At 34.4% G+C, this 22,695-nt stretch overlaps 1 protein-coding gene across 3 annotated transcripts in view; it reads right to left on the bottom strand.

The window, feature by feature from the left end:
* MALRD1 (MAM and LDL receptor class A domain containing 1) overlaps positions 1-22,695 on the bottom strand; it is a 930,868-nt gene that overhangs the window by 344,034 nt on the left and 564,139 nt on the right. For all 3 annotated transcript variants that reach the window (XM_050804020.1, XM_050804022.1, XM_050804021.1), the window contains exon 26: positions 20,000-20,291. In XM_050804020.1, the coding sequence (XP_050659977.1) occupies positions 20,000-20,291 (292 nt within the window). The remainder of the gene's footprint in view (positions 1-19,999; positions 20,292-22,695) is intronic.

Genomic DNA, 22,695 nt, shown 5'->3' with positions numbered 1-22,695 from the left:
ATAGGTCTTATGCTATTTCTTTCCCCAAGATGTATACTTTTCTCCCCTCAACAATCCAAGGGTTGTTATAATTTGTGTTTAATTATATCTTCAGTGTTCATATACCTATATAAATATTGCAATTAACTTAGTCATATAGTATGTTATATTTAAGTTCTCATACAAATATTATTTGTCTTAAATTATTTTCCATTTTTATTTAACTTAATTGTATAACTGAGTTACAGAACTCCTCTAAATATAATCAATTCAATGATGTAATTGTTCACTTATACGTGTTCTGGAACATACTGATTCAGTTTATGGCTCCAGACCCAATCTGGATGAGCTACAGCTAAGACCTTCTGTATACTCATATCTGTAGGAATTCCCTTTGCCCTTCTCATTCGTTTATTTAAAGAGTATTTACTGACCTCCAACTATGATCCAGGCAGTAAGCAAAGCAATTAACAAATTATTCCTAGCACTATGAAGCTGCAATTGTAGTGAGAGAAAATACAAAGTAATTATATAAATATATGTTTCATATATACTTTATATATGCACATAATACATATTATGAGTGAATATAATTGTAAGGAAAAAGCTTTGAAAAGACAATTATAGAACAATGCCTTTCAGAAATATATGTGCAAAAATTTCAACAAACTACTATTAGCTAAAATCTAGCAATATATAGAAGGGATAATAGATTCTGACCAAGTAGGATTAATTCTAAGACTGCAAGCCTGGGCCAAGATTTGAAAATTGGTTAGTGTAATACCCACAGCTAGATATACAAGTAAAAACAAAACAAAACAAAACAAAAAACATAATTTTCCGCATAGATTCAAAAGAGAATTTGACAAAATGTAATGTTCAATGATGATAAAATCTCTTAGGATATTGAGAATGGACGGAAACTTCCTCATACTGATAAAGGGCACTACATAAAAAATGTAAAGCTAATATACTCCATGGGAAAAGATGGCTTTTCTCTAAAATCAGAAGCAATGTCAATTATGTTTTTCTTCTTTTCTTTTCCTTTTTAAGAGACAGGGTCTTGTTGGGTTGCCCAGGCTGGAATGCAGTAGCGCCATCATAGCTCACTGTAGCCTCCAACTCCTGGGCTCAAGTTATCCTCCTGAGAGCTGGGACGACAGGTGCATGCCACCACACCTGGATATTTTTTTTTGTTTTGTTTTAATTTTTGTAGAGAGAGGGCCTCACTATGCTGCCCAGCCTGGTCTAAAACTTCTACTACCTCTTAAAAATATGGTCTTGGATATCCTAGCTAACAACGACAACAAAAATAAAGGCCTAAAGTTTGAAAAGGAAGACAAACACTTTTTTAAAAAATCACAGCTTTCGTAATTTTAAATTACAAAGAATTTGTGAAAAGGTGACTATTAAAACTAACATGTGGGCCTGGTGCAGTGGCTCATGCCTGTAATCCCAGCACTTTGGGAGGCCAAGGCAGGCAGATTACTTGAGGTCAGGAGTTTGAGACCAGCCTGACCAACATGACAAAATCGAGTCTGTACAAAATGTACAAAAATTAGCCAGGTTTGGTGGTGTGCCCCTGTAGTTCCAGGTACCCAGGAGGCTGAGGCACAAGAATCACTTGAACCCAGGAGGTGGAGGTTGTAGTGAGCAGAGATCACACCACTGCACTAAAGCCTGGGTGACAGAGCCAGTGAGACTCCATCTCAAAAACAAAACAACATGTGAATTTAGCAAAGCTGTAAAATACAAAATTATCATATAAAAATTAACTGTAGTTTTAATAGAGCAATGAATGTCAGTAAAATTAAAAAAATATGACTTAATAGCATTAAAAAATAAAATAGTTGGAGATAATTTATATAGACAAGATCTATACAATCAAACTAAAAAGCAGCACTGAGACAAATGAAAGACTATTTGAATAATTGCAGAGATATATCATGCCCATGGATAGGAAAAGTCAATATAATTCATACACCAATCCTCCCAGATTAACAGATTTAATAATATGATAATCAATATCCCAGTAGGGTCTCACACTTATATAAAAATATATATGTCACAAAATCGGTGGTGAAATAAGGCAAACAGACTGATGAAAGAGAACAAAGTACCAGTTGTAGATCTATAAGTATATAATTAATTTTCAACAAAATCTTCCAGGCAATCAATAGGTAAATGAGAGTCATTTCAACAAATGAAGCTGGAACACCATAATGACATTAATTCATGATGAATCAGAGGCCTATATGTAAAAGCTAAAGCTCAAAAACTTCCAGGAAAATATAGTGGAATATCTCTGTGACCAGGGTGGAGAAAAATTATTTGCAGAAGCATAGAAAGCAGCAACCATTATAGAAAAAGGTTAATAAATTGTATGTCATCAAAACCAAACATTTCTAATTATCAGAAGACACCATTATGAAAAAAAAATAGGACACTTACTGAAAAAAATAATATATCAGTAATATATATAATGATACTGGCATCCAGAGTATATGAAAAATATCTACAACTCAATGTTAAGCAGACAAATAGATACTTTAACAGATACTCCATAGAGGAATATATGTGTGTGTGTACTTACATATATTTAAATATATATATACATTTGTGTACTTATGCATATTTGTATACTTATGTATATTTAAATATATTCATGTGAATATATTTATATGGATATTCACATATATTTATATATTGTATGTAAATATATTTAAATATTTGTATAATTACATATATCTAAATTTATATATACACACACACACAATGACACTTGCATCCAGAGTATATAAAAAATATCTATATCTCAATGTTAAGCAAATAGATACTTTAGCAGATACTCCATAGAGGAGTGTGTGTGCATTTATATATAAATATATTTAAATATGTTGTATATTTAAAATACACAGATATATAATATATACACATATTTTATATTTATATATTTTATATTTATATCACATTAATATACATTATATACAACATAAACATGTATATTTAAATATAAATATATTTATATACAAGAATTAATATTTAAATATGTTATATATAAATATATTTAAATATATATTGATACATACACACACATATATTCCTCTGGAGTATCTGCTAAAGTATTTGTCTAACATTGAGTTAGAGATATTTGTTATATATACTGGATGCAAGTATCATTATATATATTACTGATATATTATTTAAAGAAATATATTTAAATTATATATATACACACACACACATACACAAATCACCAACAAGCACAAGCAAAAATCTATCAGGAAAAAGCAAATTGAAGTCTACAAGGCAAACTCCAAAACACTGAGGAAAGAAATTGAAGAGGATACAAACAAATGGAAAAACATCCCATGATCACTGAGAAGAATCAATATTGTTAAAATAACCATACTATATAAGAAATCTACAGACTCAATACAATTTCTATCAAAATATCAATGACGTTCTTCACAGATATAAAAAAATCTTAAAATTGATATGGAATTACAAAAGACCCCAAATAGTCAAAGCAATCCTCAACCAAAAGAACAAAGCTGCAGGCATCACACTACTGAACTTCAAAATACATTACAAAGCGTAGTAACCAAAACAGCATGGTACTGGCATAAAAACAGAAACATAGACCAATGGAACAGAATACAGAACCCGAAAATGAATCCACAATTCTACAGCCAATTGATTTTTGACAAAGGCACCAAGAACAGACATTGGGGAAAGGACAGTGCCTTCAATAAATGGTGCTAGGGAAACCTAGATATCCAGATGCCGAAGAATGAAACTAGGCCCCCACCTCTCAGCCTATACGAAATTAAAATTGATCAAAGACATAATTTAAGACACAAAACTAAGCCTACTAGAAGAAAACATAAGGGAAATGCTTCAGGAGTTTTGGCTGGGAAATCAATTCATGAATAAGACCAAAAAAGCACAGGCAATAAACAAACAAAACAAACAAACAAAGATAAAACAAAGTAAATACACGGGATTATATAAAAATAAAAGGTTTTTGCACAGCAAAGAAAACAATCAACAGAGTAAAAAGACAGCCTGCTGCATTGAAAATATTGCAAACTCTCCATCCAACAGAGGACTGATACCCAGAATATGTGAGGAAACCATACATCTCAAAAGCAAAAATAATAATACTCCTCCTCCAATTTAAAAATAGGCAAATGATCTGAACAAACATTTCTCAAAACACACAGAAATGGCCAACAATTGTATGAAAAAAAAAGATCAATATCACTAATCACCAGGGAAATGCAAATCAAAATCACAATGAGGTATCACATCACCCTTGTTAGGATGGCTATTATACAATAAGACAAAAAATAACAAATACCAGTGAGAATGCAGAGAAAAGAGAACTTTTATACCCCGTTCTTGAGAATGAAAACTAGTGCAGCCACTATGAAGAACAGTATGGAGGCTCCTCAGAAAACTTCAATCCCCCTATGGGCATTTATCCAAAGGGGGAACAATAATTAGTACATCAAAGAGATATCTGTACTCTTATGTCTACTGCAGCACTATTCACAATAGTCAAGATAATAAATAAGCCTCGGTGTCCAATAACAGGTGAACGGATAAAGAAAATGTGGTATAAATACACAATGCAATCTTATTCAGCCATAAAAAGGAATGAAATCCCGTTGTGAGCAGCAACATGGATGGAACTGGAGACATTATGTTAAGTGAAATAAGCCAGGAATAGAAAGTTAAACAACACATGTTCTCACTCACATGTAGAAGCTAAAATAAAGTTGATCTCCTAGAAGTAAACAGTAGAACAGAGAATACTAGAGGCTTGGAAGGGTAGGAAGAAGAGAAGGATAAGGAGAGATTTGCTAAAAGTATAAAATCACAGCTAGAGAGAAGGAGTAAGATCTAGTGTACCATACACACTAGGATGACTATAGCTAACAATAATATATTGTTTCAAACAGCTAGAAGGAGGATACTGAATGTTTCCAATACAAATAAATAATAAATATTTGAAATGGATATGCTAATTACCCTCATCTGATCACTACACATTGCATGTATTACAGTATCACTATGTACCCCATAAATAAGTACGATTATGATGTGACAATTTTAAAATTTCTTTAAAGCAAATTGAAAGCACAGTGTGAGACTTTATGCCCACTAGAATTGCTAAAGTTAAAGACACTGACAAACCAAATACTGGTGAAGATGTGGGGCAACTACAAATTTCACACACTGAAATTTGTCAGTGAGATTATAAAGTGATACACATATTGGAAAATTGTTTAGTTATTTCTTATAAAGTAAGTCATGCTTCTGGACCCAGCAATCAAAGTTCCAGGTACTTACAAGGAGATGTGTACAAACATTTTCACAGCAGCCTAATGCACAATATCTAATGGTTTGACTCAAACCATATGTTCATCACCAGAATGCATAAGCACATTGTGAAATAGTCATACAATAAAATGCTATTCATTCATTTAAAATAAACAAATTAACAATAGAACAATATAAATATGTTACAAAAATATTATGTTGAGATAAAGGAGTCAGACACCCTAGAAAAGGGGTCCCCAAACCCTGAGCCATGGACTAGTACCAGTCCATGGCCTGTTAGGAACTGGGCCACAGAGCAGGACGTGAGCACCGAGTGAGTGAGCTAAGCTTCACCTGTATTTACAGCTACTCCCCATCGCTCACATGACCACCTGAGCTCCACCTCCTGTCAGATCAGTGGCAGCACTACATTCTCGCAGGAGCGCAAACCCTATTATTTGCTGCGCATGCGAGGGATCTAGGTTGCATGCTCCTTATGAGAAGCTAATGCCTGATGATCTGTCACTGTCTCCCATCACCCCCAGATGGGACCATCTAGTTGCAGGAAAATAAACTCAGGGCTTCCACTGATTCTACATTATGGTAAGTTGTATAATTATTTCATTAGATATTACAGTGTAGTAATAATAATAGAAATAAAGTACACAATAAATGTAATATACTTGAATCATCCCTAAACCACCCCTTCCCCCTACTCCTCGGTATGTGGAAAAATTGTCTTCCATGAAACTGGTCCCTGGTGCCAAAAAGATTGTGGATCGCTGCTCTAAAATTCACAGAATTGATAGGAAGCTCATGACAAACAAATCTAATGTATGGTAATAGACATCAAAATACTGGTTGCCTCTGAGTGCTGGGGTGGAGGGCAGCATTACTTGGAAGAATAGGAAAGTTTCTGGGTTGATGTAGATGTTCTCTGTTTTGGTGTAGTTGAACTTATGCTGGTCTGCATTTGTCAGAATTCATCGTATTGTATACCAAAATGAAAGGATAAGGGGAGAAGACTCAAGGTAAGTCTCATTAGAGATCCAAAGGAGAGAAAAGAGCAAATGAGAGAAAGCAATATTAAAAAAAATAGTAGCTTGGATATTTTTTTAGAATTTATAAAACATGTCAATTCTCAGATTGAGAAATCTTAATGAATCTCAAACAGGACGAATAAGAAACCCATACTAATACACATCATAATATTGAGTGGAATACCAGAGACAAAGAGAAAATCACAAAAGCTTAAAAGGAAAAAACAAAAAAAAACAAAAACCACTTTGCTTAAAAGGTGTGACAACTAGACCCAGAGCTGATTTCTTGATCTCAAAATTAGAAACCAAGAGAGTGATAAAATGTCTGTCGAAAATATCTAACAGAAAATAACTTCCAACCTAAACCTGTAGTATGTCCAATTCAACTATTTTCAAACACTCTGCTGAAGTAAAAATATTTAAGTTAATTACAGGTAATCCCAAAAAAAAAGCATCATTAAAGGCATTTCTTAGAGTTAGCATATTTAAAGAATGAAGAAAATAATCTTGGAAGGCAGAACAGAGATGTAAACTACAGACAAAAGAGCAGGAAAACTGGATCTAAAATTTTTAAGCATCTTTCCTTTTTATTTTATTTCATTTTAAATAAAATATATTTCAAAGAAAAAACATGTATGTGTTTTCGTTTTTATGGTTTGACACAGAATTTTATATAAACAACTTAAAAATTTTAAATGACATTCTTCTAAGAAATGTTATTTTTGTAATCTATTCATATATCTGTGAAAGCAGATGATGTGGTGGTAGGTTGGGAAGACCAAATATCTGTTAAAATAATAGCACTCAGATATGCTAATCCCCAATATTCTTTCCACAGAAATGAAAGAAATGGCTTATGTGGAAAGAATCCTAAATTGAATTAAGGACATTTTCTTGGAACAATGATAGAGTTAAAAATTAAAGTATTTTAAACTGCACATCTCACCCCTATTATATAAGTAGAGTACAGCCAATTGGCATTTCAAGTGAAACTGAAGTTTTCTAACAAATTAAGTTCATTGGGATATGAAACATATTCAGTTTCACACAATAATATTTTTCTTCCAAGAGAAATGTATTATGTTGTTTCACTTACACTCAACCATTCAAAATAGATTATTATATTACCATTTTTGGTTTTTATTTAACTAGAACATAGTTTAGGAGCTCACACAGTAAAAAATAGTTTAGTTTTAGCTTGATAACCAAGATAATGCCAATAATTCTGTAATTTCAAACTTGCCTTATATTTCAGTAAAGATTAACTTTATCAGAAACACAAACACATATATTATTTAGGAAATTAAAAATGTAGTCTTTTGGTTTTTAGAGCTCCTAAGAAGGAACCAAATTGTGAGTGCTAAGGAACATATTTGTGACACAGAAGCATATTTTGGGGAATTATGCAGTGATTTCATTCCTACCAATCATTTAACAGGAAATAAGGTAATCATTTTAAGTTAGCATATCAAGTAATAAATTTAAATCATGTCAGTTGTTATTAAACAATTACAGTGCAAGGTGCTACCTTTGCAAGATCCACAGAGCATCACCCTCAGTTAATTTCATCCTTGACAATGATCACTATGATCCTTACATTTTTATCCCAAAAAAGTGATTTCCAGTCCTTTCTTGTTCTCTAATGCAAAAACTGTTTTCCCCTTCCTCCTCCCATGCTTATATTTTTTAACTTTTTGGCCCCTTCACAATCCTTTCCATCATGCCCTAGGATTCTGTGTTTGTAAACAAACTCCTTCATATTCTCAGGGCCTTCACAAAACACTACTCTCTTTTTTACTGCAATGCAATATTTTCCATCCTGGTTGCATATTAGAATCACCTGATGATCAGTCCTTAACCACAGAAATACTGATTTATTGGACATTGGAAGTGGGATGTCTTGGGAGTTAGAATTTTTAAAGAAATTCCTGATGATTCTTTGGAAGCCAGGGTACTATATCCTGGCTCTTCTCACAGGACATACCCTCCTTCTGTAACTCCTAGTCTCATCAAGACTCATTCATCCTTTAAGACCTGTCTCCCACTTGTGAAACTTCCAGTTGCTTCTTATTTACTGTCTTCTCTCAATCTCCTGGTCAACCTCTGGCATTCTCTAAGAATTTGGGCCATTTCTTACAGTCTCATTTCACTACAAGTTCTGTCATTATACAAGGAATTTCAAGGTTGAGGAATAAGATACACACAGTGCAAAACTGCTCTCAAAAAATTCACCACTGCCTTGCACACTGCTAAATCCAATGGCCAGTTTCAGACCTCATTTTGTTTAACCCAGCAGCAACATTTGACAGTCACTCCTGGGTAATACTCATTTTCCTTTGGCTTCCAGAACACTGTTCACCTGAACGTCTTCCTTTCACTCTGGTCTCTCTATGTCTGTTTCCTTTGTTGCTTTGTCTTTATCTCTTGATCTCATAATGTTGAATGTCCCAGGGCTTAGTTCCTGGTTCTTCATTCTTCTCTGGATCTTCTCTTATCCTCTATTATTCATTCTTCAAGGAATAAATGTCTATTCATTCTTTGATGATTTTATATGCATATGACTTTAATTCTGACAACCCCTAGATTAATGTCTGCCTCTCAGGCCTCCCTCAAAGCTTAGATTTGTATTCAGATGCTAGGTTGACATCTGTACGTGCCTAGATGACGGACATTTAAACTGAACATGTCCAAACTGAATGCCTGAACTCTCCCCTATTAAATCTGCTCCTCCCACAGTCTTCCTCATTTCCTCTGATGGCAAATTCATCCTTCAAGGGCCTCAGATCAAGAATCTCTCTTAATTCCTCTTTTTACCTCTCACCTCACATCTTGTCTTTCACTTAACCACCTCTTGCTATCTTCCTTGCCACCACACTGGTCTATGGCATTATCATTTCTTGCTTGCATTATTTCAACATCCTCCTAACTAGTCCTGCTGCTCTTACCTGGTTATTCTGAAATCTCTCTACATTACTGCCAAAAAGATTCTTTCTAAATGTAAGGTAGATCACATCACTTGCAGAGTTTTTTTTTCTCCATTTTGCTCAAAATGAAAACCAAAGCCCTTGTAGTAACCTACAAAACCTGCCTCTCCATCTCCTCTCTGACCTCCTATCCCACTACCTTCTTCCAGCTTTAGTTTCTTAGCTACACTGGCCTCTTTAAATTTGTCAGGCATGCCCTGTCTTGGTACCTTCACCTGGGATGCTTCCTATGCCTGGGATACTCTTTTGTCTGATGTCTGCTTAGCTAATGTCCACGTCTCCTTCAAGTCTGTTCAAACAACCTCATATGAAATTACTTTTTCATTGTCTTTGCTTATGTGTGTTATTTATATGACCTGATTAGATTTGGAAGCAGTGAGGGTATGTTACCATTAGAGGAACGTTACTAGTAATACACCTCACAAAATAATACTTTCAATATTATCTACAGTTACCGGGAAAGAAGTATCCATCAAAGGCAAAGTATTAGAATACCAAATGGTGGTTTCCATAGCAGAGTGAGCGGTATAAGAAATTCAAGCACTATAGGAGTGAATTGGATACACTGAAATTGATAACCAGAGAGTTTATAAAAAGAAATAACTGGCTCTTAAATTTAAATTATTGACTCACAGGCTGGTCAGAAATTCAGAGTATTGCTACGATAGCCCTAGAATTTCTTCTTGCTTATAGGCACAAAGTTGATGTAGGCAAAAATCAGACACAAGATTTGACTCACCAGATTGCAGAATTAGAATAAAGATTAAAACCAAGCCTGGAAAGGTCCTATAAGTAAAATTTGGGGCACTTTCTGGGGGAAAAAATTTGAATCTTTAGAATCAGAATGACACATCTAGAAAATGTATACAACCACAAGTGATTCAAACAATAAAACTCAACTTTTGATAAGTAATGCTGGGGTTAGTCAGGCTTTAAATGCAGATGATATAAATCACTGTAAATATTTTGAGCAGAATGTAATTTTATGGAGAGAATTTTACACAGATAAAGTGTTGAAATGGTTGGAGGAATGAGCTCTATTGAGGTCTTCCAGAAATGGCTCCCAGAATTGGCTCTCCATGAAACCGACTAACAATACAGAAGTCAGAGAACATCTTTCTTGATGACTTCTGGGAAATTAGAGATCTTCTGAGTGTAACTAGGGATAAGTCAACATTCAAGTAAACATCCTAGTTACACAGCACATGATAATGAAAAATAGTAAGTTCCTTTATTAAGATGTAGGCTTAGCTGCTATGCCAAACCACAAGATAGCAGTGAAAAGGTAAGAGATTATTCTCTTTTTCACAGAAAATATGAGCTAAGAAATCGTAGGCTGATGTGGCAGCTCTTTAGTGTTTGGGGGATAGGACCCAGACCCCTCCTACCATTCATGAACTGAGATCAAAGCTTGAGTGCCTACCCTCACATTCACAGGCTGGCCAGTGGGAAGGATAGAAGGGAAATGGAGGGAATGCCTCTTCTCTTTAATTGCACAACCTATAGATTGTGTATAGTATCTGTTTACATTCCATTGGTAAAATACATTCACATGTTCCACACTGGTGATAACAGAGACTGGGAAATATAGTCTTTACTCTCTTTGACTATGTATCTATATCAGTATTGGGAGTTTTATCACTACAAGAAGCAGAAGAGAATGGCTGTTGAGGAGCAAATAGCAGACTACCACACCTCCAGTCTTGGGTGATTTGATAAAACAATGACACCTTGTTTAGGCAGCAGTGCTTACTTTTATATAGTTAATCTATGTAATAATCAGACCACAGTAGAGCTATATGAAGGAATGAATTTCAAATAAAAACTTCACTGGTTACCTTAACTAGAGATTTTAAAATAATACTATGCTACTGTGAGTTAATATTGCAGTGTAATAATATGCAATATAATTGATAACATGTAACATGATTACTATTTTCTACTAAATCGTTCCATAATTTTAATACATAATGATGTCATGCATTTTTAAATTGATGCACTGCGTAAATAATGTGGGAGAAGCTGCTGTTTCAATATTTATAAGGCTGTTTACTATGTATTGTTACATTCAAAACCAATTTTAAATATATTAAAAATATTAGCTAGTATTTTCAGGAATGTTTTCCATGTAGGCCATGCAGAATTTTATACAATTTCTGTTCTATAACGTCTGAAATTGGAACAATGAAGATAGGTAAAATATAGTTATCACCAGCAAGATTGGAATTTGGGAATGAGAGTGAGGAGGGATGGGCAGACAATCCAGCTGCCATAATGAAGAAATTTTAGTTCTTAGGACAAACATACAAAAAAAGCAGGTTTCCAGGAAAATATCTTGTATTTAAAGGATAGAGGCTGTGGAGCTATTTAGGCTACTTGTTACTAGATCCACGAACAGAAGATAAGTATTTTTAAATAGACCTAGGTAGCAGAAAAGAAACAGAGCTTTCAGACCTTAAAAGGCCCAGTTCATCCCTGGCCATTCAGACATCTGAAGTCTCACAAGTCCAAGTGCTGACCAAATATATATACCAGCATGCCCCATGGAGAATTTAAACAAAGTATAGCCCCCACTCATATACTTTTAGTAATGTGTTCCTGAAAGTCAGATGTCCTGCTTATACAAATTAAATGCTATATCCTAGAGGCAATTTCCCTTTATAATTAGAATAATTATTTTAATTTCTCTCTTTTAAAATTTCCCATTATGTAAATGGGGATAATTATAATGTATTCCATATCTACCATCATTCTAAGTTCTTAAAATGCAGATGACATCCAGTGAAACTAATAAAGGTGTAATGCTTATCACGGCATTTGCAAGGGCCATAAATTCTTTTAAATCAGTGATGCTCATCAGTGAGATGAGCTGGTTTATTGGGTCTTCACTGCTGTCTTCTTTAGACTAACATTACATGTTGATATGAATAAACTTGGTAGTGAATCCCTCAGTTAGATTTTCCAAGAGTTCTTTAATTATTCTTTTTCATCTACTTCATCAAAGCCAGCTCTCCTGGGTCAAAATCCTGTATTCTTTTATCTTCTCCTACATTGTGATGTTTTTCATTTGCTTTGCTTTCCTCTCCACAACTTTTTCCAACACTTTCTCAACTTCTAGGGCCATTTATAGCTCAAATTAGACAAAAACATGACTACACAGGAAAGACAATAGTGAATTTATCTGGAAGAACTGCGCAATGGAGTATCGGCCCACAGTGCATCTAATGCTATGCTGTTTCTCCCAGTTCCAGCAACATCCGTGATGAAAAGCCTCCATTGCCACTCCACAAAATCTGCAAAACGTCTTTGTCTACCAGTTTGGAATGGAACTTGTATTTGGAATGGAACTTGTGATTTTTCTTGCACAACATACTGTATGAACAGTAGTCTAGTGAGTTTGGGGTGATGTCAATGTGTATTTCCAATACAGATATTAGTCAAAAACCAAACACCAAAAGCAAAAAGAGGCATTCTGTGAAATTTGGATATTAAAAACCAGTAAGCGTTTTATTGGGAAAACATTAATTTGGAAAACATTCTGTGGAGCATGCCAATATTTTTAAAAATGAACTTTTCTCTCCCCCCCACACATCATATCCAGCCAACTCATCAACTTCTCTGAATCTCAGTTCTATTTTGTAAGGTTTTCCAGGTTCAAAACTGTAATCTTTTCTTTATCTCCTTCGTCCATCAGTGGCCATCATGTCAATTCTATCCCCGGATCTTTATTGTGACTATTCTTTCTTCTCCATTTCTTAGTATGAATAATCAATTAAACCACTACATTTAGCAGTTAGAAATTTTAGAGACTTTTTGAAAGCAATTTTTTTTTCTGAAGAGAAAATGAAGGCAAAGGAGATTTGAACCCTTGCTCTAAGTAGCGAATAGAACATGAGGAAGAAAGAACAGCAAGTATAAAATATGCTTTTAAGAAATGTCAACATGTGTACAGTTTAATTTCATAGTCTCCTTAGTGGGAATAAAGAGAGGCAAAGAAAGTTACACCTAACACTGACTATATGCCACACATTGTTCAAGAAGTGCTATATGTTACTCTCTGATTTATTTTTCAAATCACTCAGAAGTAGATTCCAACAGTCCCAACTGTACAGAACATAAAGATAGGAATTAGAGAGGTTTAAGTAGATTAGCTGACATCACAGTTAGTAAGCAGTGTCAAAATCCAAGTTTATGTCTTTAAATCTCAGAATGTAACACATGTACTTTGCGCGAAACAACATATGTAGGTCTCACTAAATTATTTAGCCATATACGACCAGCCAGATATTCCTAACTCAGGACTCTGAGTTGCTACGCCAACAGTCTCATCACCAGGCATTAGTTTTAAAGCACTGCTAAATATTGCAGAGAAATGAGTGACTTGAAAGATGAGCTATTCAGTCCTCACTGTTTTTCATATATTTTTAAAAGAAATTCATTACCATATTATATCCCAAAACAAATACATTGAATAACTCCTATTTGGAGGTAGCTGTGGTGATTAAACTCACTCTCTCTCTCTCTCTCTCTCTCACACACACACACACACACACACACACACTTGACTCCTGCCCTTATTGCATATATATAAGTTTTATTAAATACCTGTCAATAAGTAGAGAATATGACCATGATTTAATTTGCATATGGACATTTAGAAGAGGAAAGTTGGTTGTCTTTTTCTTATTAAAATTCATAAAACAATTATTTTTATCTTTCATCATTTAGCAATTAACAAAATTGCCATCAAAGTAAGCTCTTAAATATGACTCCTAGGGACTTAATAATAATTTAATATTACTTTTGCTAATAAAGCCCTGGGTCTATTTTGATTAATCAGAATTACTGATTCCAGATTCTGCTCAATTGCATCTTCCTAAATATATACATTATTCCCCTCTTGTCTTTTCTATTTTAAGCTATCCTTGATGGAGTTGTTAGCCTAAACACATGAATATAGATGAAAAGTGTGTGTGAGCTAGAGTCATTTCCAAAAGTTTAATGGATCTTGTTACTGTTGATGGAACATAATGCCATTTATCCCAGTTCACTCTGTGCAAATTCCAAGTTAAGTGTTTTTGCAGTAATGAGAAATTAAGAATCATTAAACATTCTAAAGATACACACACATACACTACTCATGAGACATCAAAAATAAATTAGAGATGTTTTCAATAAATAATAAGACTTTATAGTTATAATGTAATATAAAATAAGGATATGCTTGTGATATCGGCAACAAATATAATTTTGCCAAAACAAATGAAAGAAACATGTTCTTAATAAAATGCAAATAAACAAGGTTTACTGTCAAATGTTTATGCCACCTAAAGAATATGGGTAAAGACATAAAAAATATAGGATAATGTAAAATGAGATTTTTTTATTGAAAAATACCTACCATACGCCAGACATTAAGAAAATTATGTGGGCAGTTACCTCTTTTGATTCTTAAGAGTCTTAGAACCTAAGAAACATGTGGGAATTATCTCTGCTTTATAGATGAGGAAACTGTGTCTCAGATAAATTGGGTAAAAATAGCTAATAAGAGGAGAGTCTGATATTAATACCTATTCCACTAGAACATGGTGCCTGTGCTTTCACATTTGACCTTGAGGTGCATTTCTCTTTTTTTTTTTTTCAGATGGAGTCTCACTCCGTTGCCCAGGTTGGAGTGCAGGGGCAAGATTTCAGTTCACTACAACCTCCGCCTCCCAGATTCAAGCAATTCTCCCTGCCTCAGCCTCCCAAGTAGCTGGAATTACAGGCACCCACCACCATGCCTGGCTAATTTTTGTATTTTTAGTAGAGATGGGGTTTTGCCATGTTGGTCAGGCTGGTCCTGACCTCAAGTGATTCACCCACCTCAGCATCCCAAAGTGCTGGGATTACAGGTGTGAGCCACTGTACTTGGCAAGGTGCATTTTTGTACTTCCATTAAACGGGAAAACAGCTGAAATTCTTGGAAATTTACAAATATCACATCAACTAACGGAGCTCTTTGGTCAGAGACAGGCCCAAAAGTGCCCTAGAGTGTTGATTTTATCTCCTTTGTTGTCCACTGGGGTAACCAACAGACATGAGTAGCTATTGGGTAATTGAAATGTGACTAATTCAAATTGAGATGTGCAGTGAGTGTACAATACACACTGGATTTAAAAACTTCATATGTAAACAATAATGCAAAATATCTCATTAACACTTTATATTGATTTTGTGTTAAGCTGGTAAAATTTGGGTAGACTGAATTAAAATATATTATTAAAATTAATATATTTTATTATTTATTTATTTTTTATTTTATTTATTTTTATTTTATTTATTTTTAAAAATGTCACTATTAGAAAATGTAAAAGTAAATATGTGGCTTACATTTGTGGCTCTATTGGAAATTTATGCTATTCCTTAACTCGCTTGCACCAACTTCCATAAATAGCAAAAGAAACATTCTGGCCTTTTATTTGTTCAAGATACCACTATTCCCACCTCTGGCTTTATCCTCCCCTCCATGTAGATATAGATAGATGTCAGATGTAGATATAGATACACACAGATATAGATATACCTCACCAGGAAAAATGTTCTGTAACTTCATATAGATATACATGGTAGATATAGATATACATATAGATATAAATATATCCCACCAAGAAAGATGTCCTGTAACTTCTCTAGTGGTAGTTGGTCTCATGGAGAGCCAATTCTGGGAGCCATTTCTGGAAGACCTCATTAGAGCTCATTCATCCAACCATTTCAACAATTTACGCATATAAAATTGTCTCCATCAAATTACATATTTAGAGTGACTTTTATATTGTCTGTATTCCAACCCTGACTAACCCCAGAATATATACACATATATACATATATACACATATATACACATATATGTATATATACATATACACATATACATATGTATATATGTAAATACGTATATGCGTATAAGTCTACATATGTGTGTATATACATATATATGTATGTGTGTATATATATACATTTATGTGTATATATGTATATACACATATGTATATGTATATATGTATATACAGACATATATGTATATATGTGTAGATATACATATATGTATACTTCTATGTGAGTATGTATATACACACCTCTCTAAAAATATCAGAGACTCCTACAGAGTCTTCTAAACTCACAGTGAAGTTAAGGTGTTTCAGAATTATTTCACAGCTTGAGTCTCTAAACCAAGTTTAGCATTTCACTTTTACCAAGAAATGGGTGTATACTTTTAGTTTCTGAAGGCACAATTAAAGGTATATCAAGTAGTTTATAGGAAAGTGAACTCCACATGCATTTATTTGTCATCTGCTTCACTTGAATGTAAGCGTTACAGCTGAGATAGCTATACAAATATTGCAGTATCTCACCTTAATTTTCAGAATGCTCTAATCATAGAAATAAAGGTATTCAGTTGTTTTTCTTGGAGTCTTTCTACTGCAGACATTCCCACAAGTTATCATACTTCATATGAATGCTCTTTTTTATTTTAATGTAATAAATTATATTAATGTTTAATATAATTAACCTTTTATATTAACTTTTCCTATTCTTATATTAAATTCTTGTTTATTCTTTGTTTTCTAAGACCATTTAATATCCTTTTGATGTAGGTTCATTTTGAGAAAAAACTAAACTGATACCCAAGGTGGTCCACAATTTGACTCTATTTCCCTTGTAATATCTCAGTAGCTATATAAGGTGCCCACCTTAGCCAAATCATCACCCACAGCCCACTCTGCAGTGTGCATGACACCATCCCTGTTCTTTCTTACACCATTTAGCCTGCCTACAGCACTCTCACGACCATATCCTTTATCTGGTCCTCCAGGGCTCAAATTCCACCACCCCTGCCCTACAAACCGAAGGGATCTTTCCCTCCTATGAGCTCTAAGTGTGGTTCCAAATTCTTGAGCACCCTATAAATACATTTCAAATTAGATATCCTCAGCTGAATGTTTTATTTATTTTTCTCTACAACCTCATAAAATATTTTTGCTTACTTTTCTCCAAATTTCTTTATTATTTTTAATATTTACAGATACACAATAGCTGTACATACTTATGGGGGACATGTGATATTTTGATACAAGCATGCAATGTGTAATGATCAAATCAGGGTAACTGGGATAACCATCACCTCAAACATTTATCATTTTTTTAAATGTTGGGACCATTCCAAATCCATTCCTCTAGTTATTTGGAAATACACAGTAAATTACTGCTAATTACATTCATCCTATATACAACATGAATGGAACTGGAGGATATTATGTTAAGTGAAATAAGCCAGGCACAGAGACAAATATCACGTGTTCTCACTCATATGCGAGAACTAAAAAAAATGATCCCACAAAGGTAGAGAGTAGAATGGTAGTTACCAGAGGCTGGAAAGGGTAGTGGGAATGGGGAGATAAAGAGAGGTTGGTTAATAGGTACAAAAATACAGTTAGATAGAAGGAATACAATCTAGTGTTCAGTAATGTATAATGTTTAAATATTTCTCCTGGCATTTAGTTACATCCTACTCAATGTTAAAGTTATTCAGGGAATTTTTTTCTACCCACTTGCCATCTTGTATTAAAGAGCAATTTTTTAAAAAAAATAAATTCATTAAAAATTGTAATACACCCTCTCAAATATTATGATATTCAAAGAGCTCTGGTGTGATTCCTTTGTGCCCTTAATTTGTAATTAATGTAATTACAATTAAGGAATTGTAATTAATGTAATTCCTTTGTGCCCTTAATTTGTAATTAATCAATACTATTTTGTACATACTTTAAAATTCTCCTGCTGGATGTTTCCTAAAATATGACCTCATTCAAGATTTTACTAGTTTAAGGTCTTAAAATTCCCAACAAGATTGGTTTGTTCCTTTTGTATCCCACTCAATAGTTTTTTATTAAATTTTAAAGCAGTTTAACTTTTTCTTTTAATGTTGCTTCCTTGAGTCAGGCATGTGGCGCAAGCCTGTAATCCCAGAATTTTGGGAGGCTGAGGCAGGTGGATCGCTTTGAGCTCAAGAGTTTGAGACCAGCCAGGCCAACATAACGAAAACCCATCTCTACAAAAAAAAAAAAAAAAAAAAAAACAAAAAACAAAACAAAAAAAAACCCAGAAAATTTTTGCTCCCTCATCAATGAGATGCTACAAGATTATTTTTTATTGTGATCAAATAATTACAAAGGACCAGACTTATCTAAGACCTATATCTGCCATCAAACATCCCACACAGAATGAAAGGCAAAGCTTTTCTTGGAGAAGCAGAGTAGTCTTGGGCATGTGAATCACCTTTGCATTAAATCCACCTATGTATATTTCCCTTTCATTACAGTCTTAAAATGTTTATTTGCTTTCCTCTATACTATTTTGTATAGTGTTAGAAGCTTGTCAGGCAAAGAGCCTGTTTAACTAATTGTCCACTGGGAAACATTTATCTAGAAACTTCTATGTAACCAAATGAAAAGACTCCCTTTGAAATAAATGGGGAAGGCAGAAATGGCAACATTGTCCATTCCACCTACTATGTTACAAGCCAGAGCAAACAAATTAGTTTGCTTTTAATAAACCATTTTTATATTCATCAATTATAATAAATATAATTTAAATATCAATGAAACTGTACTTCTGTTTTCTACACTAAACTCATGGTTTAAAAAATTAATATCTGCTGGGCATGGTGGCTCATGCCTATAATCCCAGTACTTTGGGAGGCCAAGGCAGGTGAATCTCTTGAGCCCAGGAGTCTAAGACCAACCTAGGCAATACAGCAAGACCCCATCTCTGCAAAAAACACAAAAATTTGCCGGGTGAGGTGGGACATGCCTGTAGACCCAGCTATTCAGGAGGCTGAGGTGGGAGGATCAATTGAGCCCAGGAGGAAGAGGTTGCAGTGAGCTGAGACTATACCACTCCACTCCAGTCTGGGTGACTGAGCTAGACTCTGTCTCAAAAAAAGAAAAAAAGTAATATCTATCATATCATTGGCTAACAAAATTTACTCCTTTGTCATGTTAATAATATTTATTGCATTTATTTTCATCTCAAACATTTAATATTATATGGGTTAATGGTGCTTGCTAATTATACTACTTATAGTATTGTCTCTGATTGTCTCTGTAGGAATTACATTGAACATGTGTCAACTCAACATTTGAGTAAAATTCTTTCAACAAATTATCAAAAGTTATTTTAGGTTAAAAGGACATATGGACACATTCAATTATCTACTCTGTTTCAATATCAAATTGGCTTGCTCATGGGTCCATGAAGAAGGTGGCAAACATCATAACCACAAAAATGTCTAATTAAAATTGAATAACCCTGTCCTAAGTTTACTTATGTTTTATTGGAAGTGAATCAATGTTTGCTTAGGATTAAATTCTGAAGCAGACGCAAAGAGGAAGCTGACTAAACAGAGAAGGTGGGAACTGACAAACAGACCAAAGCTTGGAGAAAATGTGGAAGACATTTTTATGAGTAAAGGCTTGAGAAATATTTTTTTAAGTTTAAAAAGATCTTATATTTTCTTTATGAAAGTGATAAATTACTAGGTGTTTATGCTATGTCTTTTGCATCTTCTTTCTTCCTTTTCACCTTTCACCATGCAAAAATACCAAACACACACAGATTAGAATGTACCTGTTGGAAGAGGCACTGCCAGTTCTTCTTGCATGGATCCACGGAGTGATAGACAATTTTCTGTAAGCACAATGTCATCAAGTGCAATGTCGCCACGCTGACCTTTCCCAACTCTCCCTTCAAATTTGAGTTGGAAGTCTTCATCACCAAACAGTGACAGTTCTTCCCTCCGCCAAAAATTGCCTTGTTCTACAGTGAGGTTAAGTAGAACCTTCGTTTGGTTTGTGACTGACACCTGCATTAAGGTGAGTGCCCCAATGCCATTTCCATACATGTGATAATGAAAAATAATCTGTAATCAAGAATAGGAATATACATATGATACGATTAGTATAATTAATATATTATTTTCAATTCTATCCCATTGCCCTCTTCTTTATTAACACATTTCTGGAGGAAAATTACACCTATTTATTCTCTTGCTCTGTCTACACTTTAACACTGAGTGAAGTCAGACCAGCCTTGAATCATATGTTGCAATGTATGAGAGACAGCAGAGGAAGAATCAAATATAAATTTAGTAGGAATAAAAGGGCTGAGTTTACATTCTTTCTGTGACTTCTAAAAGCAAGATTCCTTCATAAACTCTTAGAGCCCATTGTCAAAGGAATACAAGATCATTAAACTGCAATGCATTATATAAAAAGACTTTTCATGATTAAGAAGTAACAGGAACAAAAGAAGATTATTTTTAATCTCATGAAACTTATTTTCTTTTCTTCTTTTGCTTATTCCACTGCCATTTTTGTACTTGAAACACTTTCTCAGTTCTGTAAGATTCTCTGGGCTTCATTTAAATACAGCAAAACCCCAGAACAGTAATTATCCAAATTTTACTTAAAATGCTACCAATGGACTTTTGCAGAGCAGCCTGGGGAGCTCTTCTCTGAATAAAAATTAATAGAAAGTATTTTCAGGGATTAATATTTCAATGTTGCAAAGATGAAATTTACCAGATTTTGAGCAATTGTTACACAGTGAAAAAAGTCAGGAAAAATTCTGGGAAAAGAACAGAACAGCTTAGGAGCAGTAGGAATTCAAAGCCTTTAAAGCTTTTGTCTTGTCATTCGTGTGAATGAGGGAAAACAGTGACAAAAGTGCTCTGCACACAGGAAAAAGACATGTTTGAAACACTAGCAGTCATATAAATCATACTCTACAAGAAGAAAAATGAACACCATTAAATCACATATGCAGTGCATTAATCCAAAAAGGATCAACCAAGAATGGGTGAGCCATGCTGTGACTCTACCCATCTCCCAACTGATTAAATCTTTAAATATTATTCTATGACCCCAAAATACTTGTTCTATGGAACTAACTTTCCCAACGTGAGTTCTATGATCATTATAGATTGTCCTGGTACTGGTGAAATTTGGGTACCATGACTCATTTGAGTGAGAAATAAAGTAGCCAGGGGCCAACCTCTCAGACAGCATCCCAGGGCCACCTGTCCAGCACACTTCTGCAAGGACCCCTTGCGGCTATAAAGAGGGTCTTCTCCTTTTGTGTTTGTCTTATTTGTGCAACAAATATGAGGCCTATGTTTTATGTCTCAGTAAATACGTCTGTATCTTCTTCAGGTCATTTGCTGAATGATGCCATCAGTTTAACATGCAAACAGATGCACCAATACCCCTATATCCAGGGGGAACACTGGTGACAACAAAGCCTAACACAGGGTAGTGAGAGTGAATAAAAATCTTCTAAGCATTGGTAGGCCCGGTGGCTCACACCTGTAATCCCTGCACTTTGGGAGGCCAAGGCAGGCGGATCACCTGAGGTCAGGAGTTCAAGACCAGCCAGGCCAACTTGGTGAAACCCTGTCTCTACTAAAAATACAACAACAACAACAATAATAACAACAACAAAATAGCTAGGCTTGGTGGACTGTGCCTGCAGTCCCAGCTACTCAGGAGGTTGAGGCAGGAGAATTACTTGAACCTGGGAGGCAGAGGTTGCAGTGAGCAGAGATCACACCACTGCACTCCAGTCCAGGCAACAAAGTGAGGCTCCATTTCAAAAAGGAAAAAAAAACCATTAAGGTCTGATCTATTCTCTTATCACCCTCTATATGCATCCTCCCTACACACTAACCCCCACAAAGAAAAAATAATTGATTATCTCTGCTTGAAAGGTATTCCACAAGGTGAAGGGGCAGAGGTGATTCTCATAAAAATCTGGGAGATCAATCTGCTTACCTGATGAATATATTTTTAATATGGGAGACCCAATATTTCCCAGCACAGTCTTTCCTTACATATTCTTATTCAATCTATATCATAAATATTCATAAAATGAACCATTCATCATTAATTTTTTGACATTTCTTCCAGGCATACTTCATTATTCTCACACAGATGTTTAAAACATTGGGGACTCTAGTTCTGGGACAAGGGGAATATAGCAATGGATGAAATCTTAGTTACTACAGTATGAAAAAATATTCACCAGACATTTTCAGAAGTGTCTCAATAGAAAAGCTTAGATGTCAACCTGGAATTTTCATATTTTGTATTTAATATTTAGTTAGGTTTATAAGACTAAAACTAATTTGTGATTTTCAAAATATCTATAGATGTATAAAGCTAAATTTATAGATGTATAGCCAACATACAGAAAATCTGGTATGCTTGGGTTTTATTCCTGAGAAAGTACCAAGTAATCTGGAAGATAGCAAAAACAGATAAAAACTA

Source organism: Macaca thibetana, chromosome 9 (assembly GCF_024542745.1).
Source record: "Macaca thibetana thibetana isolate TM-01 chromosome 9, ASM2454274v1, whole genome shotgun sequence".
Lineage (NCBI taxonomy): Eukaryota > Metazoa > Chordata > Mammalia > Primates > Cercopithecidae > Macaca > Macaca thibetana.
Note: the sequence above shows the minus strand (reverse complement) of the source record. Positions and strands in the feature narration are given on the sequence as shown.